The sequence below is a fragment of the Boleophthalmus pectinirostris genome, unplaced genomic scaffold (assembly GCF_026225935.1).
Source record: "Boleophthalmus pectinirostris isolate CB_2022bp ecotype Guang Dong unplaced genomic scaffold, ASM2622593v1 HiC_scaffold_22, whole genome shotgun sequence".
Lineage (NCBI taxonomy): Eukaryota > Metazoa > Chordata > Actinopteri > Gobiiformes > Gobiidae > Boleophthalmus > Boleophthalmus pectinirostris.
In genome coordinates this window covers 16753914-16781057 of record NW_026571190.1, presented here as the reverse complement: position 1 = coordinate 16781057, position 27144 = coordinate 16753914, and the positions used below count along the sequence as shown (strand labels likewise).

The following is a 27144-nucleotide window of genomic DNA, read 5'->3' as shown; positions in this document are numbered from 1 at the left end:
AGAGTTGGAGAGGCTGTTAGCTCAGGCATCCTCAGGCCTTTTAATTGCGTCTTAAATGCTAAGTGTAGTTTGAAAAGGTTGGCTGTGCACAGGAAGTGACACGGTGATAAAGGGCACAGAACATACCTCTTAACTCGAGTTTGGTTCCTGTGGCCTTGATAGATGTGACTCAGGTGGTTTAGAGGATGAGAGGTCTGTGCTAAACAAGAGGAGGTAGAAAAGCACTTGAAAGCTGTTAAGTCTCCAAGTTTTAAAATACCATGTTTGAGAAGTAAACGCAGAAAAAGCACCGTCAGAATGCTTTTGTTTTTTGTGTAAACTTCATTCTTTTAAGTTGGCATTGGTGTGTGCAAGAATAAACGTTCAAAACGAAACCCTACTTATGCCCCCATTTTTTTTTCTGCTCCTAAAATGTTTAACTTAGGGCCAAGTGCTCCTAGAGCAAGTGGCTCTTATTATTCAGTCATTTTTAGGATTGAAAAAAAATGAGCATTTAAATGCTTTCAACTTTATGCATGTCAAACATGCGACTTTCTGTAAATGCAATCTTTATTTTAAACACTATCTCACAAGTTTTATTTAATAAACAACCTGTAGATATTACTACTTATAACATTAGCAGCAAAAAAGAGGAGAGAACGTTTGTCTGTTTTTAATCCCAGGGCAAAGGGAGGGGGATGTGTGGCGGCTGTTGGGACACAAGGCAGAGACCTGATGCACAGACATGAGATAGTCAGAAGGAGAAGGAGACATTTAGTCAAATAAACAATCAAGATAAATGCGGAAAACAAACTGTAACCTAAATCATTAAACCAAAAACACAATAAACTCCTGACTTATCACATACTGTATATGTAGACCACTTAAAACCAGTAGGCTAATAGTAGGCTAATAGTAGTTTTGTTTGTTTCCAAAGAAAATTATGTCACAGTTTGCTAACTGTCTGTGATTTACACATTATGCTAGAATTGTACTGGTTTCTGAATTGGTCTAGTGGATTTTTACTTATCACTAAGGATTACATAATTTATAGGAGTGCAGTATTGAACGGTCCCCAGTCAAGACTAGACAGCTCATCCATTTCATTGACATCTTTTTGCAAAACTCTGATGTCAGTGAGTTCGTTAGACACAGCGTAGACTTTTCAGTGATACCATGTCTGAATAAATGATTATTCCATCTATTCTGAGAAGGACAAAAAGTAAACCTGAAAGATTGTTTATGTTTTCTTCAGTTATTGTGATAGCAGAGAGCCATGAATTAATTTGATCCGTGTCAATCAATACCAGCTTTAAATCTTTTTCAAAACTCTCCAAACGATCCATAAAACAAAAATGAAACATCAAAACAAGTGCATTTTGAAATGTTAATGTGTCAATTCTGCAACATCTCAGTTTCCAATAAACAAAACAGCATTTTTGACTCACAAATCCTGTTTATTTTCCCAAAGTGACGATCCTCAGATTTGTCAGCAGCCTGCTTCATAAATATGAAACTGCCCTAATCTGCCCGAGCCTCTTCTATTTAATGTGGCCTTCTGCCCTGAATGTAAATGAACAGATTTGCTAAAACACCACTGGGATTTATGTGATTTCACAACTACAAACATGTACACAGCTCGTCACACCTGTCTGCTCTGCTGCCTGTGCTTCCGTCAGAAGCACCGTCCCAAGAGAATCATACCTGGGCTGCAAGATTAATCACAATCAAATCAAAATCACTATTTGAAAGGGTGCAATTGGCAAATGCAAGGTCACCATTTTTTAAAGGTGCACTGCATAATATTTCTAGTGGATGGTCTACCACTTGCTTGTCCCCATGGAAATATTATTGCTTGGTCTATTATTGCTTGGTCTAGAATGTTCCACAGTATAGATTAAACCTATCTATCACGAGGAAGATATGCAGGTTACAGCACTGGTGGCAGTAGCTCAGTTGGTAGAGCATTCGCCCACTGATCTGAAGGTTGGTGGTTCGAATCCAGCTCTCGACATAAACATCTCTTGAGTGGTCAGATCCACTGACCCACAGGTTGTGATTCCAGCTCCCACAGATGAATGCTGTTGTTGTGTCCTTGGGCAAGACACTTAACCCACCTTGCCCACAGTGTCTGCATACACTGGTGTGTGTGAATGGGTGAGTGGTTCCTTGTTGTAAAGCGCTTTGAGTGCCTTGAAGGTGGAAAAGCGCTATAGAAAAATGTGACCATTTACCATTTACCACTATGCTACATTATGATTCAGATCTGTGGAGAGTCGCAGAAATAATTATTGTATTTTAGAAGAAAACACCCGTCATGAATATATGCTAGATGTATATGATTAATGTCATACATGGAACATTCCAGCCAAATCAATAACATCTCCATGGAGACAAGTAGGTAGTAGACCCTCCAGCAGAAAAGTTGCACAGTGCACCTTTAAGTACCATAATTTCCTCCTCAAACAACCAAATGTCATATCTTATTTTGCCAGAAAGCAACTTACCCTAACATATTTGAAATGTGATTAATGTATTACTTTATTAGCTCCAGTTTCTTTTCATCAATTCTCCTGGATATGTTTGAAATATGAACTTTGAACAGAATCCTATTATTAGGCCTGTCATGATAACGCATTTTGAAGTTTGTTATATTCCTGACATAGACGATGATAATATTGAAACTAATTTATGCCATTGTTACCATAACTGAAGAGAAAACTACTGTAAATTTTCAATATTGTTAAAAGAAAAAAAAAAAACATGAGCTGCAATAAAAACAACAGAATGAAACACTTTTAGTAGCCCAAAAAAATACAGACAGTAAATATTGAGCTCTAAACAATATTGCTCCAGCTTTCATATATTGAACGATAAATCGATATAGTAATTATTCTGACAGGCCTACTTATTATTAAAACATACATCGCAAATCTGATCTCAGTATTTCTCTGAAAACTCTGAATTCGATATTGTTCCCAAATCGTTCAGCCCTATCTTCTACACATCAAGCAGACCTGATCTCACAGCACATAACTGCATTAGGCTATCTTCACTACTCCTGATATAATCTCTGTGAGTGCCAGACTTCCAATGCACCAGACACTGACTCTTATCCGTTTATTAGTAAATTTGATCAGGGTGTCCTATAGTGCTGCTCTCGTACTGTAATTCAGACCCATCTGTATCCTGAACAAACGCTGAAAAAAACAAAAAAATGCTGTTGATTAAGCTTCTCCATCAGGTTTAATGTGACAGGCAATGAACAGGCAATCATTTTATTCTCTAAGTGACAATATGATTATCAGGGTAATACACACGACTGCATGACAAATAGTGGTACGTGTAAAGAGAAAGGTGTCTCCAATAAGCCTATCACCATAACAAATGTTGAAGCCTGATATATTGGTATACTGCGATAAATGGTAATATTGAAACTACTTGATGCCACTGACACAATAACTATAATGTAAGATAATCCCATTAAACCATTTTTAAATAGATGGTATCATTAAAAAGGCAACAAATAAATAGCAGAATGAAATTAGCCATGGAAGTCTGTTATTCAAGCCTTTAAATCTCAAATCTTACTGTATTACAACAAAAATGCCCCACTACAAAAAAAAAACAAAACAAACAAACAAAAAAAAACCACATGATAAATATTGAGCCCCAAAATATTTTGTTCCAGCTATCATTGAACGATAAGTCGATATAGTAATTATGGTGACAGGCCTGGTCTCGGATGTGGTATTTTCAAGATAATACTGCAGTTGATGTCAGTACTGCAGTAATTTAATTGAACATACCTACCTTCCTCTTATGCCTTTATTGTAGTAACATTATTTTTGGTTTTAGATTTGCAAGATGTCATACTTCAAAATGTGAGGCAAGAGACAGTTTTCTGTATTGATGACATTTTAATTAAAAAAAATAAATCTAAGAGAAAAATTCTCACATATCTTTATGAGTTGTCAAAAGTATTGAAAATCATATACTATTACATACAAAATTTTTTTAAACTAGATTCTCGTTTGAACTACAATAGATACTAAAAAAAAATCACATTAATATAATATAAAAGAAAGTCCATAATTTAATGTTGAAAATATTCGAAAGTCTATTCTAGTCTTCTATTTGAAATTGATATTCCAAGTGGACTTTCTTTCCAAGTACTAACCAGGCCCAGCCTTGCTTAGCTTCTGAGTATTGGTGTCAGGCATTGGCTTTGGTTGAAGCTGAACAGAAACAACATCTAATAATAAAAACGACTTTAACTGCATAATATATACTCAACATCTGTCTAGGTTGATATTGCAGCAAAGTCTAAAGGCTTTCAATGGAGATGCACATCATTACTTAGACTTGATAAGTGACTGGCTATAACAATAGGCTACCTTGAGTAGTAAATGGTAGGTATTTAACATAAGAAGTCGTGACTGTATTTCTGTGAATGAAACAGAATCCTTCCTGGTGATGTTTGGAATAAAACATCTTACAGGAAGAGAAGAGGTCATGCCATTTGAGAGGCTTTCTGCAACAAGCGTGTGTGGGATGGAGGAATCCATTTTAAACTTGAATGGAGAAAAGGTAAAATGAAGCATACAAGAGTCAGTAATTCTCTATTGAGCTAAAAGGCCACCAAACACAAAATTTAGCTTTACAGCCTTCTTTTACTAACTAATTTTATTACACTGAACTAAACTCTAATAATTACTTTTTGTTTTTATTCTATTAATACTTAGTACAGAGTTCAAAGTTCAAATTTCTACTAATACTTACACTCCTTACACTTACAGTACAATTCCAGCTCCTACAGATTAATGCTGTCATTGTGTCCTTGGGCAAAACACTTTATCCACATTACCTGCCTCTGCATACACTAGTGTATGAATGTGTGGGTGAATGAGTGAGTGGTTCCTTGCTGTAAAGTGCTATACAAAGATGTGACCATTTTCCATGTAACATTTACATGGGAACAAGTAGAAAGAGGCCCTCCTTCTGGCCAATTAAAACTCAGTTTTGTCCACTCACAGTAATGATACAGGATTTTGTATGTTTTTCAATGGTTGTAATATAGTTGTTGTAACATGGCAGTTGTAATTAAATTTGGCGGTTGGAGTGGTTGGCAGTGGCTGGGCAGGAGGCTGTGTGCAGAGCGTCCTGCTGCTTATGTAACATGAGGCCTTGGTGAGTGTGAGGATGAATCAGAGGCTCGAACCGGTCCATGTCTGTTGCATAACAAGCTGACACCTCTCTGTCCCTCACATCCACGCACACCGCATCAGCTCTGCATCTAAGCCAGTGCGCCCAACGTGAATGCATACAACGTGAGTGCACACTAAATGAACTCACACAGCCCTATTCAGACACTTTTGTGCAGAGGAAAAACGTAACTCTGAATATACAGGAATATTTGTGTGAAGTATGAGTATTGCAGGTGTATTCATCTTATCTTAACTTCATGATGGACTTTCAGGTTGCAACAGGTTAAAGTTGTCTCAAAAGAGCAAATGTTTTATCCAGGTTCTTTTTCCCCTACGTGCATAAGCATTAGGTTTAATACATTGTAGAAAATGATTCCAAATTTTAAATGTGAATTTCTCCAGAATTATTGGTCCTATCAACATGAAATAAAAGCTGTAGTGATCTTGACATGTCTGTATCTTTAATCAAATGGAAGATTGAATTTATAATACAGATTGATCAATATGGGGAGAAAAAATTTCATTATTTTTTTCCATATCACCCAGCCCTAATTGAAAGACAAAACTGCACAATTTTCAAAACTGGCTTGTAAAAACTATTTGATAGATTCATAAACAGGTAGATAAATGGTGTTTATTCATTTACTGTATGTTAGTTTTTAAACGTTTTTACTGGAGTTTCTATTCCACTTACTGCCTTTTCTTTTACTCGTAATATCCCAGCTCCTAATCTATAATGATCCATGGCCCTGATGCATGAAACAAGCCATGAACATGTGTTACAAAATATTACCTTAAAGCACCATGGCTTATTCTCTCTCTGTATATATAAGCTCCTAATTCTTCTATGAGACCCGACACTGAGAATGTAAGGTGCACTTTTACACGCTTAGTTTACTGCAAGATACTTAACTTAGCAAAAGATATAGTTTTTTTAGGGGTTGTAATAATATCATGTATTTTAGTTTATAACCATAGAATAGAAATATTAACGTTACCTGCTGTTTGCTTATAGTTATATAAACCACAACACTACCACAATTTCATTACTGAACAAGCTGAATGGGTAATGAGAAAGCAAAGCCAAACTCTCTGGTTTAAAATTCTGTAGACTTTTGCAGTTGCTTCAGGAATTGTAAATATCGAAACTACTGTCCAGGGATGGCAATAATTTCAACATCATTTCTTTGTTTACACTATATCAATGTACTTTATAAATTCTTCGGTGTTGTATGAGCATGGTACAGTAGTTTGAGTGGTTGTGCTCAAGCTAGAGGGTAGCTGGTTCAAGCCTTGGCCAAGTGCATGCTATATATTGCCTAGAAATTTCACCTATGGTGCCCACTAGTCACAGAACATCTGAATGTTTGCAAAAGTGCATCTTCCATAAAACCTTTCCAGGAGTCTGTGCTATTAGTTCACTGTCCTAACCTCAAATGAATAAGAGTGCGGTTGAATGAAGTACATGGGTTTGACATTATTATTTCATAGGAGATGCCGTTACTTATCCAGTGCGCTAGGATCAGACCTCTGCTGGTTCACCACAGACATAAATGTTAAATGGTGTTTTTGCTTGTATTTTTCTTCAGGCGCGGTACAAGCAGAGTCTGGACCCCACGGTGGATGAGGTGAAGAAGCTGTGCACATCTTTGAGGAGAAATGCCAAAGAGGAGAGAGTGCTGTTCCACTACAATGGCCACGGAGTTCCCCGGCCCACAGTCAACGGAGAGATCTGGGTTTTTAACAAGGTACAAACAGGCTGTAGATTATAATGGAAGATTTAAACTGCTTTAGGATTATTTGAAATACAACAGGGTGAGAAGGTTTTCTCTTCTAATAAAAGTCTGTGCACTTTTCTTTCTACTTCTAAGTTATAAGTGTGTAATTTTTCAGGTGGAGCGTCAGCCCCCTGCTTGTCTCCATAGCGATGTATTTGCTTTTCCTAGAATGCTCCACAGTAAGGCTTTACAAATATTTGTCACTGTGGAAAAAAGCAGGTGAAGTTACAGGTCAAATCCAGTAAGAGTTTATAAGCAATAGAACACCTGTAATTAAATAATTGCGTACTAAATTAATTTAATGCCATACTGAGGAACAATCCAAGCAAAGTAGTAACATCTCCATGGAGACAAGCAGGTGGCGGAGTCATTTGGCCCCATGAAGAATGATAGATATTAATGTTTAAAAAACAATCTTCAGGTTTTGACATTGTTTTCAACCATTTTTAAATGGTGAAAATCAAAATGAAATCAGAACATTGTCATGTTGAAGATTGTAAACCACCATAAGTAATATGTCATTGTCAGTCTGTCCCTGTCCCTTTACATGATTTATATGAAAAGTCAATTTATTTATAGCTCATGCAAGAATTCATCCATTAAAATCATTATCAGAATACATGGATATTACATGCTCATCAATACCATTATGTGGCATAATACCAATCCAATATACCAGTAACTACTTGTTTTGATCTCTTCTAATACCTCTTCCTCAGTCCAAAACTTGACCTAGACTGCCTTGTACACTTTCACTGTCTTGTGAAACAGACATAAAATCTCTAACTGTTCATTGGCCGTCCCGTAAGTAAGCACCCACTCACAATGATCCACAGCAGCTGTCCGCACCGGCCTGATACCTGCGCGTCCTCACTGCACCCCTGGGCCCTGTCCCGTCTCCTCTCACTCCAAATTATATTCTGGCCACATAAAGTGAAGCTCTGAAATGGGGGATCAGTAGGGATTTGTTGTGTGGCTTGAGTAGGGCCAGATTTCTTTTAAATATCAGATAAAATACTTTACCAGCTCCCTTCAGTCTATGTGTCTGTATTGTCGGGTACATTTTGTTCTCGCTTATTTCTCCCTGTCTCTATACACCTCATGAAACACACGTCTTATTAATAATAAAAAGGAATCTGTCAAAGTGAGCTACTGGAACAACACGCTAAGCCTGTACACTGCATGGTAAAGTCACAAGTAGACATAAACTGCCCAGTGTTTGAATTTGAAGTGGAGGACATTTTGACTGACAGATTGCAGAGGTTTATGCATATTTTATGGTTTGCATTAGCTAGAACAAAGGGGTCTGTCCACATGAGTTATAAAGACATATTGGTAACTGGTACTGGGAAGTACTGGGAAGTTCCAATTAGAGCCCGACCGATATGGATTTTGTTGTGACCGATATGGAACCGATATAATGAAAGTTGGAGCTGCCGATAGCCGATATAATCACCGATATATTTAGTGATGTAAAAATTCACTGTAAATCTTGAATTGATTAAAAAACTTAGGTTTGGCTCTAGTGGATTCTAAATTGGGTTTATTTAGGCAACATTTATTGTTATTTTGACTCTTTACATCATATTTACATACAGTAGATTGGCCTACTGGCATTTTTGCATCACATTCTAGCTACTGTTACTGTCACTGCTAGTGATGGGTATTCCAGTTTTTTTTTTTTTTTGGAGAACCGGCTCGGCTCACTAAAGCAACTGGCTCTTTCGGCTCCCAAGCGACTCTTGAGATGGTTTTGTTGCAAGCAGGACTAAACCAGAACTGAACCAGGACTGAGTGTCGGGACTCGGTTTCTATCTCTCTCCTTCACTTAAGCCCAAGATTAGTCCTGGTTTATTCATTTTATGCTGAACTGCAGCCAAATATGCACTTTTTTTTTATCCTATGCACACGCAGATTTCTGAAAGTTTCGTTTTCAGCCGCTGCTGCTGTCAAACTACGGGTCTACATGCGGCATGAAGAGAAAAAGTGAGAAAAAGAGAAAACACGGCTCCCAATAAGAAGCAGGCTCCTGTTGTTCGCTTCAAAGAGTCGGCATAAGAGCCGCTTCGATCGCGACCGACCCATAACTCCAAGCTAGTAAACTATCGCTATTAGCCTTTAGCCGTAAAAACGTGCGCACCGCGGTAATTAATTATATGCATAAATGTGGATCATTCACACGTCTATTCACAGCTCATTTACATATCAATGCTGGTCCAGTAACAAATATACGGCCAATGTAGTCACTTTACAATAGACCAATAGAAAACAGCCTGTTTATGTGTGGGAGCTACAGCAGCTAATCGCTAACAAAACCTAAACTAGCTTCAAAGTCGATGTATTTCCAACACTCACCGCTCACACAGGCTCCTCCTCACATCACAAGTCTGCACACTAATAAATGTCCTTTTAATCCAGACTCAAACCGATTGTCCGAAAAATAATATAATCTCAGTGTTGCGCACCGCTGCGGGTGTAAACAAACACACGCGAGTGAAGTGACGTCACTCTGGTGGTGTGTTCAGGGACAGTACGGACACAGACAAATTACACCGTAGATAAATACTGATGCGGAGCCACATATTAGGACATTTATCTGTCTGTAAATTGGATTAAATGAACATAATGTAGAGAGTCTAAGATTTATAACGAGGTATAACATGCCCACGTGAAATATCGGCCTATATCAGCAAGCATATCAGCCGATATGTCTCCAGGTGCCCATATTGGCCGATAATATCGGCCAGCCGATATATCGGTCGGGCTCTAGTTCCAATGTATTCTGTCAGAACCTAAATGAGTTGATTTTCCTTTATTTTTTATTTATTTGTTAAATTTTCTTCATAATAGCTTTAAAAGGTGGTGGTACTCATTAATCAAACACAGTGATATGATCCTTCAGTTGAGAGAGCCATAAGTTTAAGGAAAGTTTGTATAAGCAATCTCTAAGAAAAGATAATCCTTGATTGTCTCCCATGGGAGAAATTTGTCTTGGGACAGGGGGTCGCATGCTTTAACACAAAGTCAAGACAACACAGCAACATAAGCCCATACAAAAAACCACCATGGAACATAATAATGTATGACCATGTATGACCACAAGTGATACACCAACCAGGACCTTTAAATCACTCTAAATGACAATCCTGTGTGATACATACAAATGGAGTGTCAAATTTTAGATTTATGGACCCATTAAGTAAGATTGTGTTTCCATTTTTTATTTTTATTTTTCAAGAATTTAAAAGTTAAAGTGTTATGGTTATCAATATTCATAATTTTAATATTATGAACAAGTTCCATGCCTGTTGTAAGCGTAAATAAAAATCACCAAGAAGAAAACGTCTGGAATAAGTAGCCAATAAGTAGCCTGCACAATGAATAATCACAATTATACAAAATATACCACAAACATTTCTTATCTACCCTATACCCTATGTTTATTGCCCCATCCCTACTTCCTAACCCAACAAAATCCAAGAAAGTATTTTTATTATTTTCCAGAACTACACCCAGTACATCCCCCTGTCCATCTACGACCTGCAGACATGGATGGGGAGCCCCTCCATCTTTGTTTACGACTGCTCCAACGCTGGCATCATCGTCAAGTCCTTCAAACAGTTTGCCCTCCAGAGAGAACAGGAGCTGGAGGTGGGTACACTCACTATGAGGCCATAATCAACACTCACTCTTCATAACACTTAGTAATGCATAGGATATAATTAGAAGAAAGGGACTAAATTGGGAGCTGAGTCAGGCAGACAACAGGCTGTACAGGTTTGGTCATTATCACTTGGCTATGAATCTATAGTTAGTTCATTCATGTTGACCAAGAGCTGCTGAAGCTTGAATGCAAGTACATGCAAGTGGTCTCAAGAAAGCGTGGTGTGATAGTATGGATTTTTATACTAAGTGAAAGCCATAATAATAGTAACAGATAAGTGACACAGCAAAGTTTCGTCAAGTAAAAAAATAATGTAGCAAGTAATGAGTAATTTTCTAGTCGGTGTCGTTAATTTTTCACTGACAAATTTAAACTTTCAAACTTACCATTATATAAACGCCACCAAAACCATATCAGTTTTAGCAATGTTTCAGTGTTTTTTAAAGCAGAAGCAAACCAAGTCTAGATCAGGACTAAACTGGGATCAATCTAGGACCAAACCAGGACAAGTTATTTAGCCCTCCAAGTAATGAATTATTAGATGTTCTGCTCATTGGGAAAAAACAACAACAACAACAACATTGGTTTATTTAAGGAACTAAATGGAATGAGATTAACTGGTAATTCCACTATGAAAACTTGAAAAACTTTTATGAACATTTCCGTTGCTAAATCGCAGACTCATACGGTGCTTCTTGATTTTCCTCCATTAGAAAAATTGAACTTCCTGGCGCTGCTTAAACCAATCAAATGCACATCTGGCTCTGATTGAGTCTCTTCCACTACAGCCTCTTAGGCACTTCATCTCTTTATTATGTCCACCCCCCTCCTCATTTTCTCTCTCTCTGTCTGTCTCGCTGTTTTTTTCTGTCTGTGTCTCTCATTCTCATTCTCAGTCTTTCTCTCTCTGTCTCTCTCTCTCTCTCTCTCTCTCTCTCTCTCTCTCTCTCTCTCTCTCTCTCTCTCTCTCTCTCTCTCTCTCTCTCTCTCTTTGCAGCAATGGCATGTTATGTGAAATCCTAATGAGAGAGTACTGTCATTCATCTCAATTATTCATGGGGAGGTCTGAGCTAGACTGTAGATTAGCTGGGAAAGAGTGGAGAGACAGAGGTATGGAAGGAAGAAAAAGAGGAGATGGAGAGTGGGAAAAAGAAGAGAGAGTGTGAGAGAAAGAGGGGAGAGAGAAAAGGTTAGGAAAGGCAATAAGGAAACAAGAGTTAAAGAAAGGGGAGAGGGAGGTGGGACGTGGGTAAGAGAGAGAAAGGGAGAGGCGAGAGATAATTCTAGAGATAGAAAGAAACAGAATGAAGAGTAAGGGAGTGAAAGAGAGAGAGAGAGGATTGAAAAAAAGGTGATAGGCAAGAGATAAGAATGTAGTAATAGAGGGAAAGAGAGGGGAGAGAGAGGGCAGAGAAAGAGGAGATGTGGAGCTATGGAGAGAGAGAAGAGAGAGAACGGGCTTGGGAAAGGGAGGGAAGAAATAGTCTGATAAGGGGATGAGGAGTGAGCGGATATAAGAAGATGGAAGGATGGTAGAAGATGGGAAGGAGAGAGACGAGAGGTAGGAAGTTAGGGAAGGAGAGGGGAAAAGAAAAGGGAGATAGAGAGACTGGGAGAGAGAGAGAGGGAGAGGTAGATAGAGAGAGGGATAGACGGAGGTAAATGGAGAGAGCGACAGTGGTAGATGGAAAGAGAGACAGGGATAGATGGGAAGAAAAAAGATGGAGTAAGAAATAGAGAGATGAAGAGAGAGCGATATAAAGAGCTTTGTGAAGCTGCGAGCTGCAGTTGTTAGCTGTGGAGAGGCAGAGGTGAGGGCAGGAGACAAACTGCTGAGTGGATGCAGCATTTGACAGGGCGCTCCTCACAGACTGTTTCAAACTCGTGTCTCTTTGGAGGTCACAGTAGCGGCACCAGTGCGGCCTCCTGACAACACGTCTGCTCTGTCAGGGGAGGAGTTCACTGCAAACTTTGTGTGAAATGCTTAAGATGGCTAAAGTCAGCATTTTCTATCCACTGTACATTCTGGTATGTATTTTTCTGGCGTGGTTCTTGGACTTTTTGACAATTGAATGCGTTTTGTACTTTTTCTTAATGAATCATTTTTTCCACCCTCTGATAAAAGGGATCTATCAAGCTCGTGGGACTTTTATATTTATATTATCTGATGCTCCTTTGTGCATAGCTTGTTTCCACTTAAAATTTGAATGGACTAGACAGCAGAGGCCCAAACTATGGGGTCTGAAAGAGCCCAGCCATTTTTCGTTACAAAGGGTTCAGACACAGATTCACTTTGATCATTTTCTTTGGGCATTTTAGGAAAAATAGGCACGAATTGGCAGCTTTAGTTTGAGACTATTTGGCCTATGATTATTTTGAAATTACAACTGTTTGTAAAGTCCCCCAGTCAAGCAAAAAACTCAGACAAGAAATTGTTTAAAAAAAATAGTCCTTATAGAACTGAGCTGCTCTTATCTGTTTACACTGTGTAACTACAGTGTGGTTTGTAAGTCCTTCTGTGGACTATGAGAGTATTCATATTTGCACAATCCTCACATCAGAATTTGGACAAAATCAGAACTAAACATTAACCTAAGCAACGCTCAAAATCATGATCATGGATTCTTCATATACAGTAATTTAACATATGGTGGTCTACTGCCCACTACTAATTAATATTTTAGCAAATGAACCGCTGGTAAATAACACAAACAAACAAACAAAACAAAAAAACTATAAAGTAATGGTGCAATTATAATAGGTGATATAATGTGTTATGTAACCACTACATGAACTTACTTGTCTATTGCATGTTGAAAACCATTTTGCTGCTGTAATTATCATAGAAATGTGTATAAAAAACTAAATCCAAACCAAAAGAAAAGTATAAAACATACACTATGTATGTCTTTTCTTTTAACATGAAATATCTACATCAAAGTTAATCATATTTCAAGACTAGGTATGAAATTAGTTATACAATTCAATCAAACTTTACATATAGATGAAAATGCATGGAGGAAGCACTCTCCAGACTATGTACTATATCATACAGTTATACTCAAAACCTGCATAAACTCACCCAAGGTATACTGCCCCTTTAAAGACCTGGTACAGTACATAATGTCCACAAGGTTGTTTCCCCATGAATAACCACCCCCTCACCTCCATGTCTGGGAAGTACACATCGCCGCGGTAATGGAAGTTACAGAAAGAGGCTTTTTAAACATGCAGGAAGTGGTCCATGCAGGGAGTCCCCACCGCCCACGCCTCTCCCTCCTCTCCTCTGATAGGGTGAGGAGCGGGCGGGTGGAGGGGTCGGGGTCCCAGGTGAAATCATGCTAAAGTGATGCTCCTTCTTTCGCGTGCTTTTGCCCCATTTCACCAGGGACTGGTTTATTTTGAGAAGCAGTGATTTTAGAGAGAGAAAAGATGATGAGTGGGGAAGAGGAGAGGGGGCCGGAGGTGTTTAGTAAGGTCAGTCACTCAAGGGAGTCTGTGTCACCTATAGGGCACGATGCTTTTTTAAAAATATATCATCCCTTCCTGTAGCTTGTGAAAAACATGCACACCACTTCAGTCAGGCTTTTGTGTGGTTTTAATGAAACACACAACAGCTGAAAGTAAGGTTAGGCAGTATGGCAAAAATATCACCATTTTGATTTTATCAGGTACACTTAAAATTTTTCTTTTGCTAATAGTAGGTAAAAAAAAATCATCTGCATCTTTAGTTCATACTTCAGTGATTGGTTAAATAAAGCTGTCTCTCACTTAGCCATGAAGAACCTGTTTGATGAGAGAAAAATTCTTATAAATTCATCACGATGGAGTATTAGGATGCTTGGAATACATTTGGAAAGTGAGGAAACCTATATACAAATGCAGTAGTTCTGTTTTTCATGTTTTTAAGATCTGTTAATCTGGTACAGTGCCTTTTAATTTTATTTTGAGGTAGAAATCTTGAGTTGTCATCAATAATACAGTAAGATAGACAATGTAATTTAGACATTTCCTGAATTTTCATGCCCTTAGCAAATGCACTGTATGCATCAAACTTATACACTGCATACTGTCAAGTCATCCAACTCTTATTAAGTTATCTTTGTTCAATCTAAGCACTAATAAAATACTACAAAACCCTGCAGGATCAGCCTTATGCTACATGTCTTAACAGTTTTTAAAGGGCTTGTCCTGTTTTTTACCTAAGCAATATTTCTCTTGCACTGGTACACGTGTAATTTATAAGCAGTTCTTGGGGTCAAAATAAACCAGCCATGTGTCTGCATCTAATTATCAAGCATTTATTGTGCAATAACCAGGAATCACATGTTAGCATGCTAGTTGTTGTTGTCTTTACTGACACACAGCAGAACTCCACACTGGTCTGTGAAAAGCGCTTATAAACTTATTACAGTAAATAAGTAGGATGCTTTGGACAACTATAAACTAATAACTTAACTTAAAATGAGCTAGTTGTGTTTTTCACATTACAGTAAAAGTTAGGTATAGTGCCTTTAAATGTTTAGCTATTGCTGTACTTTTTCTTTACAATAATGGAAACTTTTTGGTTATTTTTTTTTCTATGTGATAAGATAAAAGGTAGAAATAATAACTTCTATGACTCACTGCAGATGCAACAAAAAAAAAAAAATCATTCTGCTGTGTATTTATGGCACCTCTTGATTTTTTACCAATATTATACATTTAGAAAATCTGCTCTTGGGTTACTGTGACAATGGTGCGAATGACTTATAATCTTAGCATTTATTGTCTATTTTTACTTCAGCAATATTTCACACTTCAAAATTTGTTACTATGACATGCGTAGTTATTGGTATGTTTTAACCCATGTTTTGATTCACTTTTCTGACTTTTTTACTCTATTGAACCAGTCTCATTTATTAGTGTCACTCGTTCGCTTTATAACATGGCATTCCCGGCAATTAAACTGCAGCCTGATTTATCCCCAGTGGACAGGGGAGTAAAGGGAAGCCTTCATGATCATTTTCATGGTAATTTGCAGGATTACAATATGCTAATGTGATAATTACAGTGGATGGTTGGCACTAATCAGCTCTGCACTCCACGCTGTCATGTTTACCATTTGGATTACTACCATTTCTATGAATATCGGCTCCCCCTGTCTGAGAAATGCATGCCTTTTCAATTCACAATGTCTAATTTTCCTCATTTAGTCACATTGAAGAAGAGTTACATTACAAATTGGCACCGATCCACTCGCAAAGCAACAATAAGCGCCCACTCATGGCTGCCAGCGCCATCAAATGAAATATGCAGTAGAATAAAACAACACAGTGGTACACACACATGATTTCTCTTGCTCATTAATTAAGCTCTTTTCTTGTGTAATCTCAATATCATGGTTTATTCATAGGAGCCTCATATAGCGCAGCGTGGTAAATACATAATGTCTCTCGCTGTGATCTGGGCTGCTGCCTCTGCTCCATGTTTTAGACTTATTAGAGTTAGATAATGAGTTATTGGGCTAATACAGAGCCAATATGCTTGCATGTTCTAAAGCTATACATTTTATTCTGAATCACTAATCTGGATCGCTAGAAGGCGGCAAAAACAACATTGTACATACAAGTTATAGGGTGCACTGTTGCATAGTCATTAGTGGGACTGTGTATTAAGAGGGAAGGTTTTAAAACCATGAAACCTTTTTGCCAGAGAACAGACTTTAATGGTTTAGAGGTTAAAGTACTTGTGCACCAACACAAAGGTCAAGGGTTCTGTTGTTGTGTCCTTACGCAAAACACTTCAACCCCCTTGCCTACTATGATTGTGGTGTGTGTGAGTGATTGATGGTGGTTAAAGCGCCAGATTAGCATCCTCTCTTACATCAGTTTCAAATGTAAAGCTTGTGGAATTAGACCAGATTCCCTCAGATAAAAGAAAGCTTTTTTCTTTTTGACATTGTTTCCTTTTTCTTTGCTTTCTAATGTAATATCTAACAAACTGCCTCCTTTGTAATAGTTTGGGCCCATCTTTGAGCTCAGATCTTGAAGCGTGAATGTTAGGCTAGGTGAGTCAGAATAGACTTACCTCTCCTTGCATCAGAAACAGAACAGCAGCACACCATCAGCGGCCATTCACAATCTATTTAACTAATACATCACTGTACATCACTGTAGTTTCCTCCGCAGGGTGGCTGGGCGCTCCCTTAGAGATAGGGTGAGGAGCTCAGTCACACGGGAGGAGCTCGGAGTAGAGCCGCTGCTTCTCCACGTCGAGAGGAGCCAGTTGAGGTGGCTCGGGCATCTGTTCCGGATGCCTCCTGGGCGTCTCCCTCGGGAGGTGTTCCGGGCATGTCCCACCGGGAGGAGGCCCCGGGAAAGACCCAGGACACGCTGGAGGGACTATGTCTCTCGGCTGGCCTGGGAACGCCTCGGGGTCCCCCCGGAGGAGCTGGAGGACGTGTCTGGGGTGAAGGAAGTCTGGGAGTCCCTGCTTAGGCTGCTGCCCCCGCGACCCGGCCCCGGATAAGCGGACGAAAATGGATGGATGGATGGATCACTGTACACAGATTTCAGTGCTATTGTTTATATATTTAGCCCTATACATAATAAACTACCAAACTGAAGGAATAATTCACTTTTTATCATATGAACTACATAAGTTTTGCAACAGTAGTTTAGATTATAGAGTGTCCTATTACAAGTACACATTGTTGTATTCTTGGTCAAAACACTTCACCCATCTCGCTTATGTAAATACAGTGTTTGAGTGACGCTGGCTTAAATTTTGCAGCCACTTTTCCCTCAGCCAGTCCCAGGGCAGCTATGGCTACAGAAGTTGTTTACCACCACTGCCATTACTTATTATTGTTATGATTATTGTAGACTGTCAACAACCCCTTCATGAATACTTTTAGAGATAGCCTGACCCAGTTCAATCTCTCCTTAATGAAAACACTAAATGATTCCCTTCTTGCATATTGGAAGTAACTCTCATTTGTTTTCAGGAGGCAAAATAAAATCGAAGTGACAAATAATCATATATGTTTTTTTCATATTGCCTTGCCTTATACACATATACTGCTGCCTACCTTCCATCTGACCATACATTGTAGTGACATGACCATGGTGTTTTTATTTTGCAAAATTCAAAATGAAACTCGCTTCCATAACAGCTAGCCTTCTGAACTTCATTTGACTGCAAATGTCACTCTCTTTTATGCCTCTTCTTTATAGAATAGTAGATAGAGATGTATCTGATACATACCTGAAGAGATTATCTTTTACTCCCTTCATCTATGAGTGGTCATAATCTTATGGCTGATTGGTTTATACTTTTTGTTTTTACTACATTCTTGTGTGCTCCTCCTCCATTGTCCAGCTCTCACGGCTTAGACACTTTCTCACGCTCTCCCTCTCCAGCTCAGTCTCTTTTGCCTGTAACACAGCCAGTTTGCAAACACAGAAAGAGTTTTAGCAGTCACTCAGAGATTTTCCACTGACGTAAACAGATGCGGAGTGTCAAAGGTTCATACAGTTATGGAGTGAGTTCTCTGCTTTGTGTAATCCAAAAAATGTGTGGAGTAAAACAGTCTAAAGCTTTCTCTGCAGAATGTGGACATTCTCAAACCATTTGTCAGAAAAAAACAACAAGTGACTCAGTGGTTGAAGCATTATCCCACAAAACCCCAAGGTTGGTGGTGCAGTTCCATCTCCGACTAATGTGTATAGGAGTTTTGACCTTGGGGAAGACACTTCAGCCGCCTTGCGTACGTATGAATGTGGGTTGTGTGAGTGATTGTGTTGTGTCATTGACGGTCATGATAGGGCCAGTGGTGTCAGAAGTAACTTACCACCTCCATGTACAAAGAGTAAAGTAATAAGTAATAATGCATACAGTTTGAAAGCCATTATCTTCTTAATTACCAGATTTTTCAGACTATAAAGGGCATTGGATTATAAAGCGCAATATCAGTAATGTTGAATTATCTTGTCTATTTTCATACATAAGGCGCATTAAGCGAAACAAACAGACAACACTTGAGACTGATCCCTTAGCCCAGGCATCCATGATCCATTGGCACATAATGGCGTAATTCGCCTGGCTTTGCCTCACTGTCTTGTACATTATGAATGTGAACGTGGGTGGATAATTTAAGTTTGGATTTTTATTTCCTATGGTGGGGACTCTACTATACATTGAATAATAATGTGTTTAATGCAGCTTTGTGCACATTTGTTTACGTTTTACTGAAAAAAACAACAACTTTAAAACCACATGACTAATTTACATAAACTATAAGCACTGTAAAAAAAAAAAAAAAACACAGCTTGCTCACTCTTACTCTCTACGCTCTTAACTACGGTAGCTGTAATGCTAGTCATAGTAAAACATTTTGACAGATTTTTGAGCGCCGTGTACCATATAAAATCGGTAGATCAGTAAACACAACCAGAATTAATACATAAGGCATGCTGAATTATAAGGCGCACTGTCAATTTTTGAGAAAATTAAAGGATTTTAAGTGCGCCTTATTCCGAAAAATATAGTAAGCATTTGATTACTTTGAGTTAGGGTTTGGCGATAGAAATCGAATTGTGATCTAATCCCTCTGCAGCTTGTTGATATTGGCATAATTCACAGCTTTTTTAAATAATTATTTTGGATATTGATAATTTGCGCTCACATCATGTTGGGGATGTTTTAAACATTTCAATATTTGAGATACATGTAGCAGTTACCATAGTGACGCAGTGACAACATTAACAAACACTGACACAAAAGTTTTAAGATAAATAAACATAAATAAACTAAATAATAAAACAAAAGCTCAAATTAAAATTTAGCAGCAAATGTTGATGCCATTAGCTGCAAAGTATCAGTAGACTGTATATCAGCTCAGATGCCCTTCATGAAACCTTAACTCTAATCCTAGAGATTGTGGCTATACAATGCATTAACATCCAGAATCATATGAAGTTGGAGTAAATTTGTATTTATTTTTTTCCCCACCACTTGGATACATCTTGGTAATTTATAACACGCAAAACATGACGCACTTAAATTTTCATAAACAAAGATGTAGGAAAAACATTTGGCCAATTACATAATAATCTCCACCATAATGCCTTTCTTAAATTTAGCAAAGCACTGCGGTCTGGTTTGATAAAGAGAAACTTGGATCAGTGCTTCTATTAAGAGACACAGCTCATTAAAATGTTCTCTGCCAAAGACTGAACCATATTAAACACCCAGAGAACAAATCAGGAATACAGCAGCCAAATGAGCCCATAAATATCAAGAGTTTCTAATATAATTAAAGTTTTACATCATACCTTGGCTATTATAAACCATGGGAGCAATCGGCCACAGTTTTAAGAGGGTTGTTTACCGCAGAAGAGAAAGACCACCTGCAAAGAAAAAGAAAAAAGGATGCAGTTTCTTGAGAAAAATCAAATCAATAAAGTATCACACCAGAACAAGTGCACTTTCAAAATGAAGTAGAACGAGCATTGATTTCAGCTGTTATTTCTTAAGATTGAAAGCTTGGAAAAACCTAATTTATTTTCTAATAATATGTACTATTACAGCTACTACTACTACTAATGATGCTTTTACAGCTCCTACATTAACATGACAGCTATAATGGGTACACTTCACAGTGTGCTTGCTGGTATGATAACAATTTTTTCCCCTTGAATTTTTCTATCATGATTTTGATTTGATAATGCTATGATATTAAAAACTAATGAACATGATCATAAACAATACAGACTTTAGTAACTGCCATTTAAAATACGAATTAGATTTTTGTTCCAAACCAGGAAAGTGACTATGAAACAAAAAAAACAAGCTGATTATCAACAATTATAAATGAATGAATTTCAATTATGATTATATTAATTGCACAGCCCTACTGTACTGGTCTGATTTCTCTGACAAAATTATGAATCAGTAATATCTAGGTTACACAGTAAAGAGTAGCACAGTCAATGCTATTTAATTTGTTGTTGATGATTAATAAAGCAGTAGTCATAACAAATTATGCTAACACCTCATTGGCCTTGTTGTTGGTTGTTCTAAAATCCAGTAACTTTGAAATAGAAAGATGATAAATGCAAAATAAGTTGACCATTTGGCACACTTTTGATGACTAACACATCAGAAAAGTTTACTTGGAAAGAAATAATGAATCCAAATATTTGTGGACAGCTTGTGAGTGTAAAGAGACTGAGGAGGCGGGCGTGGGAGGTTAGAGGCTGCTAAAGTCTTCACCTGTTGCTGGACATTTGTACAAATTCACACTTCACATTACCAAAGTTTATTTTCTATGACACTGATTAGCTTTGTTTAGTTTTCTTGTCCATGGTAGTCCATTATGATGCTAACAACCATGACCTATGGATTTTTGCTGTTGGTAAATATTACAAACATGGATCCAGTAAAATGCACAACTTGATGATTTCAATAGGCATAATTTTTTTCTCTTACAATCAACACAATTCAATTCTGAGTATCTCAAAAAGATAAATTATGCCAAACAAATTAATTTGTACTATTTTTATGAGTTAAATTGGTATATCAAAGAGTTCTTTTGTTCCTGTAGTTGCAGAAGAAGGAGAAAAACAAATGCATTTTTCACCTGTTGCTAAGAGTGTAAAATGCAGTGAAGTTTATAAATGCACAAGTTGAATATTTGGCACAAAATTCTGTCCACAATTTAAAAACATAGGACAGGTCAATCTCTTCCTGCTCCTCTCCAGTGAACTACAGTTCTCCTCAACCACACCTCTAATTACCCATAAACCCTGTTTATACAGGCCTATCCTGACAACACTGTGTCTCCCGCTCTCTCTATCTTTATTATGTCCAGTTGTTATGCTGGGGTCCTTGCTAGTAAAACACATTTTATTTAATATCAAGTTCATAACATGAATGAACTAAAAATAAATTATGTTAATTTAATTTTGCGCCAGGTGATAAAGTTGAAATGGAGCAAAACACTAAATCAACCTTTTTCACTACCAAGCTGTGTATATGGTGGTTTAATAGCAATGTCTGCTGTTCTAACAAGTTATGTTTGAGGCTTTCTGAGATCACAGAAAACTGCCCCGACTACAGAAGGTGTACCGGGCTCCCTGGGGAACAGTTTGAAATGTTATTCCAATCACACTGTTCCTTCTACCTCCAGACTCCACCCTTCCTCTTACCTCACTCCTCTCTTTAGTTCTCCAGGTACTGCTCAGTTTAGCTGCTATAGTTGAAATATGCTATATAAATAAAGTGGATTTGAATTTTAAGTTACATGATTCAAAATAATAAGAAACAAATATATATAATTATAATTTTAAGACAACATGTTTTGTTTTTTTGGTCTGGCCAGGTTGCAGCCATAAACCCCAGTCACCCTTTGGCCCAGATGCCCCTCCCTCCCTCCATGAAGAACTGTATCCAGCTGGCAGCGTGTGAAGCCAGTGAGCTGCTACCTATGAACCCTGACCTCCCTGCTGACCTCTTCACCTCCTGCCTCACCACGCCCATCAATATCGCCCTCCGCTGGTAAGGATGACTCTCTGCACTTTTGCCACACCACAAATATTGTACTTTAATTGGTTAGTTATATACAATATGTACTTATAAGTATATAGTATATGGTACAGAAATCATGGCATTTGATCATCTTGTATTATTTTTATTAAATTACATGACCTCCTATGATAAGTTAGTGGATATGGCTGCCTTGTGTACAAACTGATGTCAGTACTTGTGTGTAACCAACATGCAGGAAAATTATCTTAATCTACCTCAAAATACATTTTAATAATCAGTTCACTTATGATAAATTAAAAATTATCTAATATTAAATTATTATTCAACAATCAAAAGTCATATAGGGACACTAGATGCACTCATTTATATTAACAGTTCATAAACAAATGTGTTTCTCCCACAAGAGGTGCTATAGCAAAAACACTGCTTACCGCTGTTAAATATGTAGGAGGTGTAGGTTTGAACACCGGAACGCCTACTCCAGGGATAGTGATTCCACACTCTTTTACAATCATTATGACTTTCTAAGTAGTAGCACTTTTGTTTTGCTTATTTAAATATAGAATACAATTTTTTGTACTAAATGTAGTAATAAGGGGACCATCATTTTTTCCACTCTATATATTGAGTTTTTTTTGTTTGTTTGTTTGTTTTACAGAGTACATTAAAACTGTTATTATATTTAGTTTCAACAACACACACAGTGGCATTTCAACACCTATATACCTCTTGCCACCAAAAAAGGCCAAACAATCAAAACAAAGTGATAGCTGGTCTCACTGTTTACATAATACATTCATTATACTGTAATCTAAAACTAGCAAAGATAGTATGTTGTCTTATTACCTAATGGCCATACAAAGTTAACTCGCCCTCTGCGCTCTGAGTTCTGAAAGTTGTAAAAAGCATTTGTAAACTCATTGCGTTAATAATTAGGACATAAAAATCAAGTACAGGTTTAATATTATGTTAGTGGTATTACTGCCTGAACTTTGCTTTTAATATATCTTCCCAACCATATTCATAATTTTTTGTTCTGTTATTGGTAATCTGAATACAAGGACAAGATGTGCTCCTTTGTGTGTAGATCGGAAAAAAATCCCACCATGAGGCAAAAAGATGAAATATTTTGGAACAAATGAATAGATATGAGAGATACTGTATCTTCATTGAAACAAAGCACAACTTAAGAAGTCGTCCTTTGTTTTGATGGGGAGCAGGGAGAGGCTTATCTTGCATCAGGCTGTCAGCTGTGTGGGGGGCTGGGCTTGCACTGGAAGCCAAAGAGTGTTACATCATGTCCCCTCCACCAGCTTCAAACCTCTCTCTATGTGAGGTACGTCATTCATGTTTAACGCTAGCATGTCCCGTCACTTCCTCCACTGTAAGCCAAATATCGGCTAGTCCTTCTTCAGACTAATAAGACAAGAAATAATTAGTAAGCCTTTTGGTATCGAGGCATGAACAGTGCATTCAGGTGTTGTAAGTTGTGTACATTTCCTAAAGGTTCACTATGTAACTTTTCTGTGGACGACCTGCCTCTCTGAGATAATATTTCTTTGATTGGAATTTTTTACAGTTTATTTATTTCTCTTTAGTTGCTTAAAGGTGCATTTTGTAACTTTTCTGGTGGAGGTTTCATCAAATTCTTCTCTCCATGCTGATGGAATTCTTTTGTCTTGAATGTTTCACAGTATGGCATTAAACCTTTATATCTTCATGGAGACCAAGTTACTGGTTAGACCTGTGGAGAGGCAACCCCGCTCACAGTCAGAATACCTGATTTTCTAGATATTTTTGAGCTATAAAACCACCTGTAATTGAATAAATGTAAGGTATAGCTATTTAATGTCATACTGTGGAGCATTCCAGGCAGAGCAATGACATATCCATAGAAACAAGCAGGTCACTGAACCCTAAAATAAAAGTTACACAATGCAACTTTAAGATAAATACCTCGAAAAACTTGCATTCTTACCGTTCCACAGATCTGAACTTCGTCTGATCTTGTGGATATAATTTCAATGCTACACTATGGAACATTCCAGGCAGAGCAACATTTCAATGGACACACACAAATGGCAGTCCCTCTACCATAAAAGTTTGACAATGCCCTTTTAAGAATTTGTACTATTATGCACTTTTTCTTTGTTACAGACTGTGGCATTTATGAACAAGCACGTTTTGTCAAGTGTAGCCAGACCCTCCTAGACCCTTTGTAGACAAGTTTCTCTATCCACTCTTTGTCTTGAGTTGTCGGCTGTGACTAAGAAAGGCAGTGTGCTCCCTGTTGGCAATACCACCAAAACAAAGATTGTGATGTTGCTAACAATGAGGAAGAATGAATCGCTTAAAAATATGGATCACTATAACTAACACTAGTTTTACAATTGTTCGATAATAACTTTAGCATGTTTAACTTAATAAATTTAACTTTTAGTTAAAAAATTGGTACCTCTATACTACAGTGGACAACTCCCACCTCTACGATGAGGGTTTCGACCTGGAGGCTCTGCTCTGCCCCACATCAACACGGAGTGGTCAAGATCTGCAGGTGACCCATCTGGTGTCTCTCAACATCCAGGTGCCTTCAAGCACAGAGGACAGAAGTCTGGTCCAGGTTCTTTCACCTCTGGTCAAGGATCTTCCACCCCTGGAGGAGACACTCTGGACAGGGTGCTCAATGAAGAGTTGGCGCGAGCAAGGGACAACTTGCAGATCATTCTTTGGACCTCAAACTTAGAAAAAGATGTGGAGTTGAAAAAAATCAGTGATTCTCTCCAGAAGAAAGACAAGCAACTGCAAGACCAGATTAATGCATATAAGAGAGATCCGGTACCTTACCACTGTACAGTACAGGAAAATGTGTAGCTGAAGCAAGAGCTTGCGAACTCCAGAAAAGTCAGTAATAAGATGGTTTTGAGATGCAAGAACTCAAAGCTTCTCTCAAGAAGAAAGACAAAAAGCTGGAGACCCAAATTAATGCATACAAGGATACTGTTCTGAATTTCGTTTGCCTACGCCAAACTTTGCTTGTCCTCACTCCCACAGGGGTCCACTTCTAGGCTGCACTGTAGAGTCGTGTCACTTTGGGCATTGTCACAATGACCATTTCAAAATTTTCACTGGACCAGTCAGTCTCATATTTGGTTTGGGACCTTTCTTCAATCTTTAGGCCCTCAAAATCGCAGTTGTTTGCAAGAAAAAATATAATAGAGAAGAAGTGGGTGAAGAACAATAGCCCTCACCAGTTATTGGCTCGGGCCAATAAAATGTTTTTTGTTTGTTTTTTGTAAGCACTGATAAACATTGAAAAACATGGTTCCTTACTGTGAGCAAGCTTGCATCTCCACAAACCTGACCCTTATTTGGACAAGAGGAGGGCTTGTAAGGAGATTATTTGTTGTACTTGTACACAAAAAAATATAATTGCAAGATATAATTTAGTCAATCAATAACTGGCAATGGTTATACTTTCTACTACTACTACTACTTATATCCAAATGTCGGACAACTTTCTCCAGCATCAGTACATTGCTGTCCAACATCACAGGTTATGTAGTGTTACTTTAAAGTTTCACATAATTTTGTATCATATCAAATCTATATTTTATTGAGGTGAATGATCCTCATTTCTATTCCTATTACCCCTTGTCATATATGATTATGTTATGGCATGTTTTTGGTTTGAGGTCATAGTAACATTCAGCATATTTCCATCTAAAGATTTATGGTAAGTCTGAGCTGCTTTGAAACAGTGTAAGTTACATTGACAAGTTCCCCTCAGGACAGGTCGGACAGCAGTCAAATGTTTCTTTTCTGTTGTAAAAATGGCCGAAATGCGTTTATCTTTCTGTGACTCTAAATCCTGGCACTGCTCTGACCTTCAGCTTAATGAGGTCTCTGAGTTATGCCATTAATATTGATATGCTTCCTCAACAGCCCATTTCACACTGGACTCGAATCTCTGAGCCCACCGGACAATATTGAACCAATGATTTCCTAATACTCCAGCCTCCTAAATTCAAAAATAAATTCTACGCTTCAGGGCAAGGGGCTGACCCTTTTTGCATGCACCAGCACCAATTATAGTGGAGTTATTAAGGGGGAATAAACATAGTGAAATGACTGTCAATGTGGCGTAAGGTTGTTTTTCATTTGGCTGCTTTGTGTGCGTTTAGTTGGAATCCATATGACATTTGTACTGGCTGACACCATCACTCAAAATCATCATTAGTCATTTCATAACCTCCACATTCAACCCCATTCTGGATGTAACTGTATGCAACTGAAATAATGCAATGTTGTCTTATATAGTAATGTATTGACAAAGATAACTAAGACTACAATGGAAAAAGTGAAAGAGATATCATAAGTAGGCTGCTGTAACTTACAGTAATGTAATACTGATCAAAGGTTAGATGTTTTTATGAAGCTAAGGGCATATTTCACGCTCCATCCAAAAGGCAAAGCTCTCAATTTACCGCTCAATTTACGTTCCTACCTTCACCTATGGTCATGAGCTCTGGGTAATGACCGAAAGGACAAGATCGTGGATACCAGCGGTTGAAATGAGTTTCCTCCGCAGGGTGGCTGGGCGCTCCCTTAGAGATAGGGTGAGGAGCTCAGTCACAGGGAAGGAGCTTGGAGTAGAGCCGCTGCTCCTCCATGTCGAGAGGAGCCAGTGGAGGTGGCTTGGACATCTGTTCCGGATGCCTCCTGGGCGCCTCCCTCGAGAGGTGTTCCAGGCATATCCCACCTGGAGGAGGCCCCGGGGAAGACCCAGGACACACTGGAGGGACTGTGTCTCTTTGCTGGCCTGGGAACGCCTCTGGGTCCACCCAGAGGAGCTGGAGGAAGTATCTGGGGTGACAGAAGTCCAGCCCTGGATAGGCGGAGGAAAATGGATGGATGGATGGATAAGGGCATGTCTTGAAACCAGCATCTCTAGTCAACAGTGTTTTATTTATTTTTTTGACAAGTT

General features: G+C 38.2%; 1 protein-coding gene across 8 annotated transcripts in view; it reads left to right on the top strand.

Annotated features, from left to right (window-relative positions):
• rptor (regulatory associated protein of MTOR, complex 1) overlaps positions 1–27144 on the top strand; it is a 199497-nt gene that overhangs the window by 49101 nt on the left and 123252 nt on the right. For all 8 annotated transcript variants that reach the window (XM_055157939.1, XM_020939830.2, XM_055157943.1 and 5 more), the window contains exons 5-7: positions 6776–6934; positions 10469–10615; positions 21994–22169. In XM_055157939.1, coding sequence (XP_055013914.1) covers positions 6776–6934; positions 10469–10615; positions 21994–22169 — 482 coding nt within the window. The remainder of the gene's footprint in view (positions 1–6775; positions 6935–10468; positions 10616–21993; positions 22170–27144) is intronic.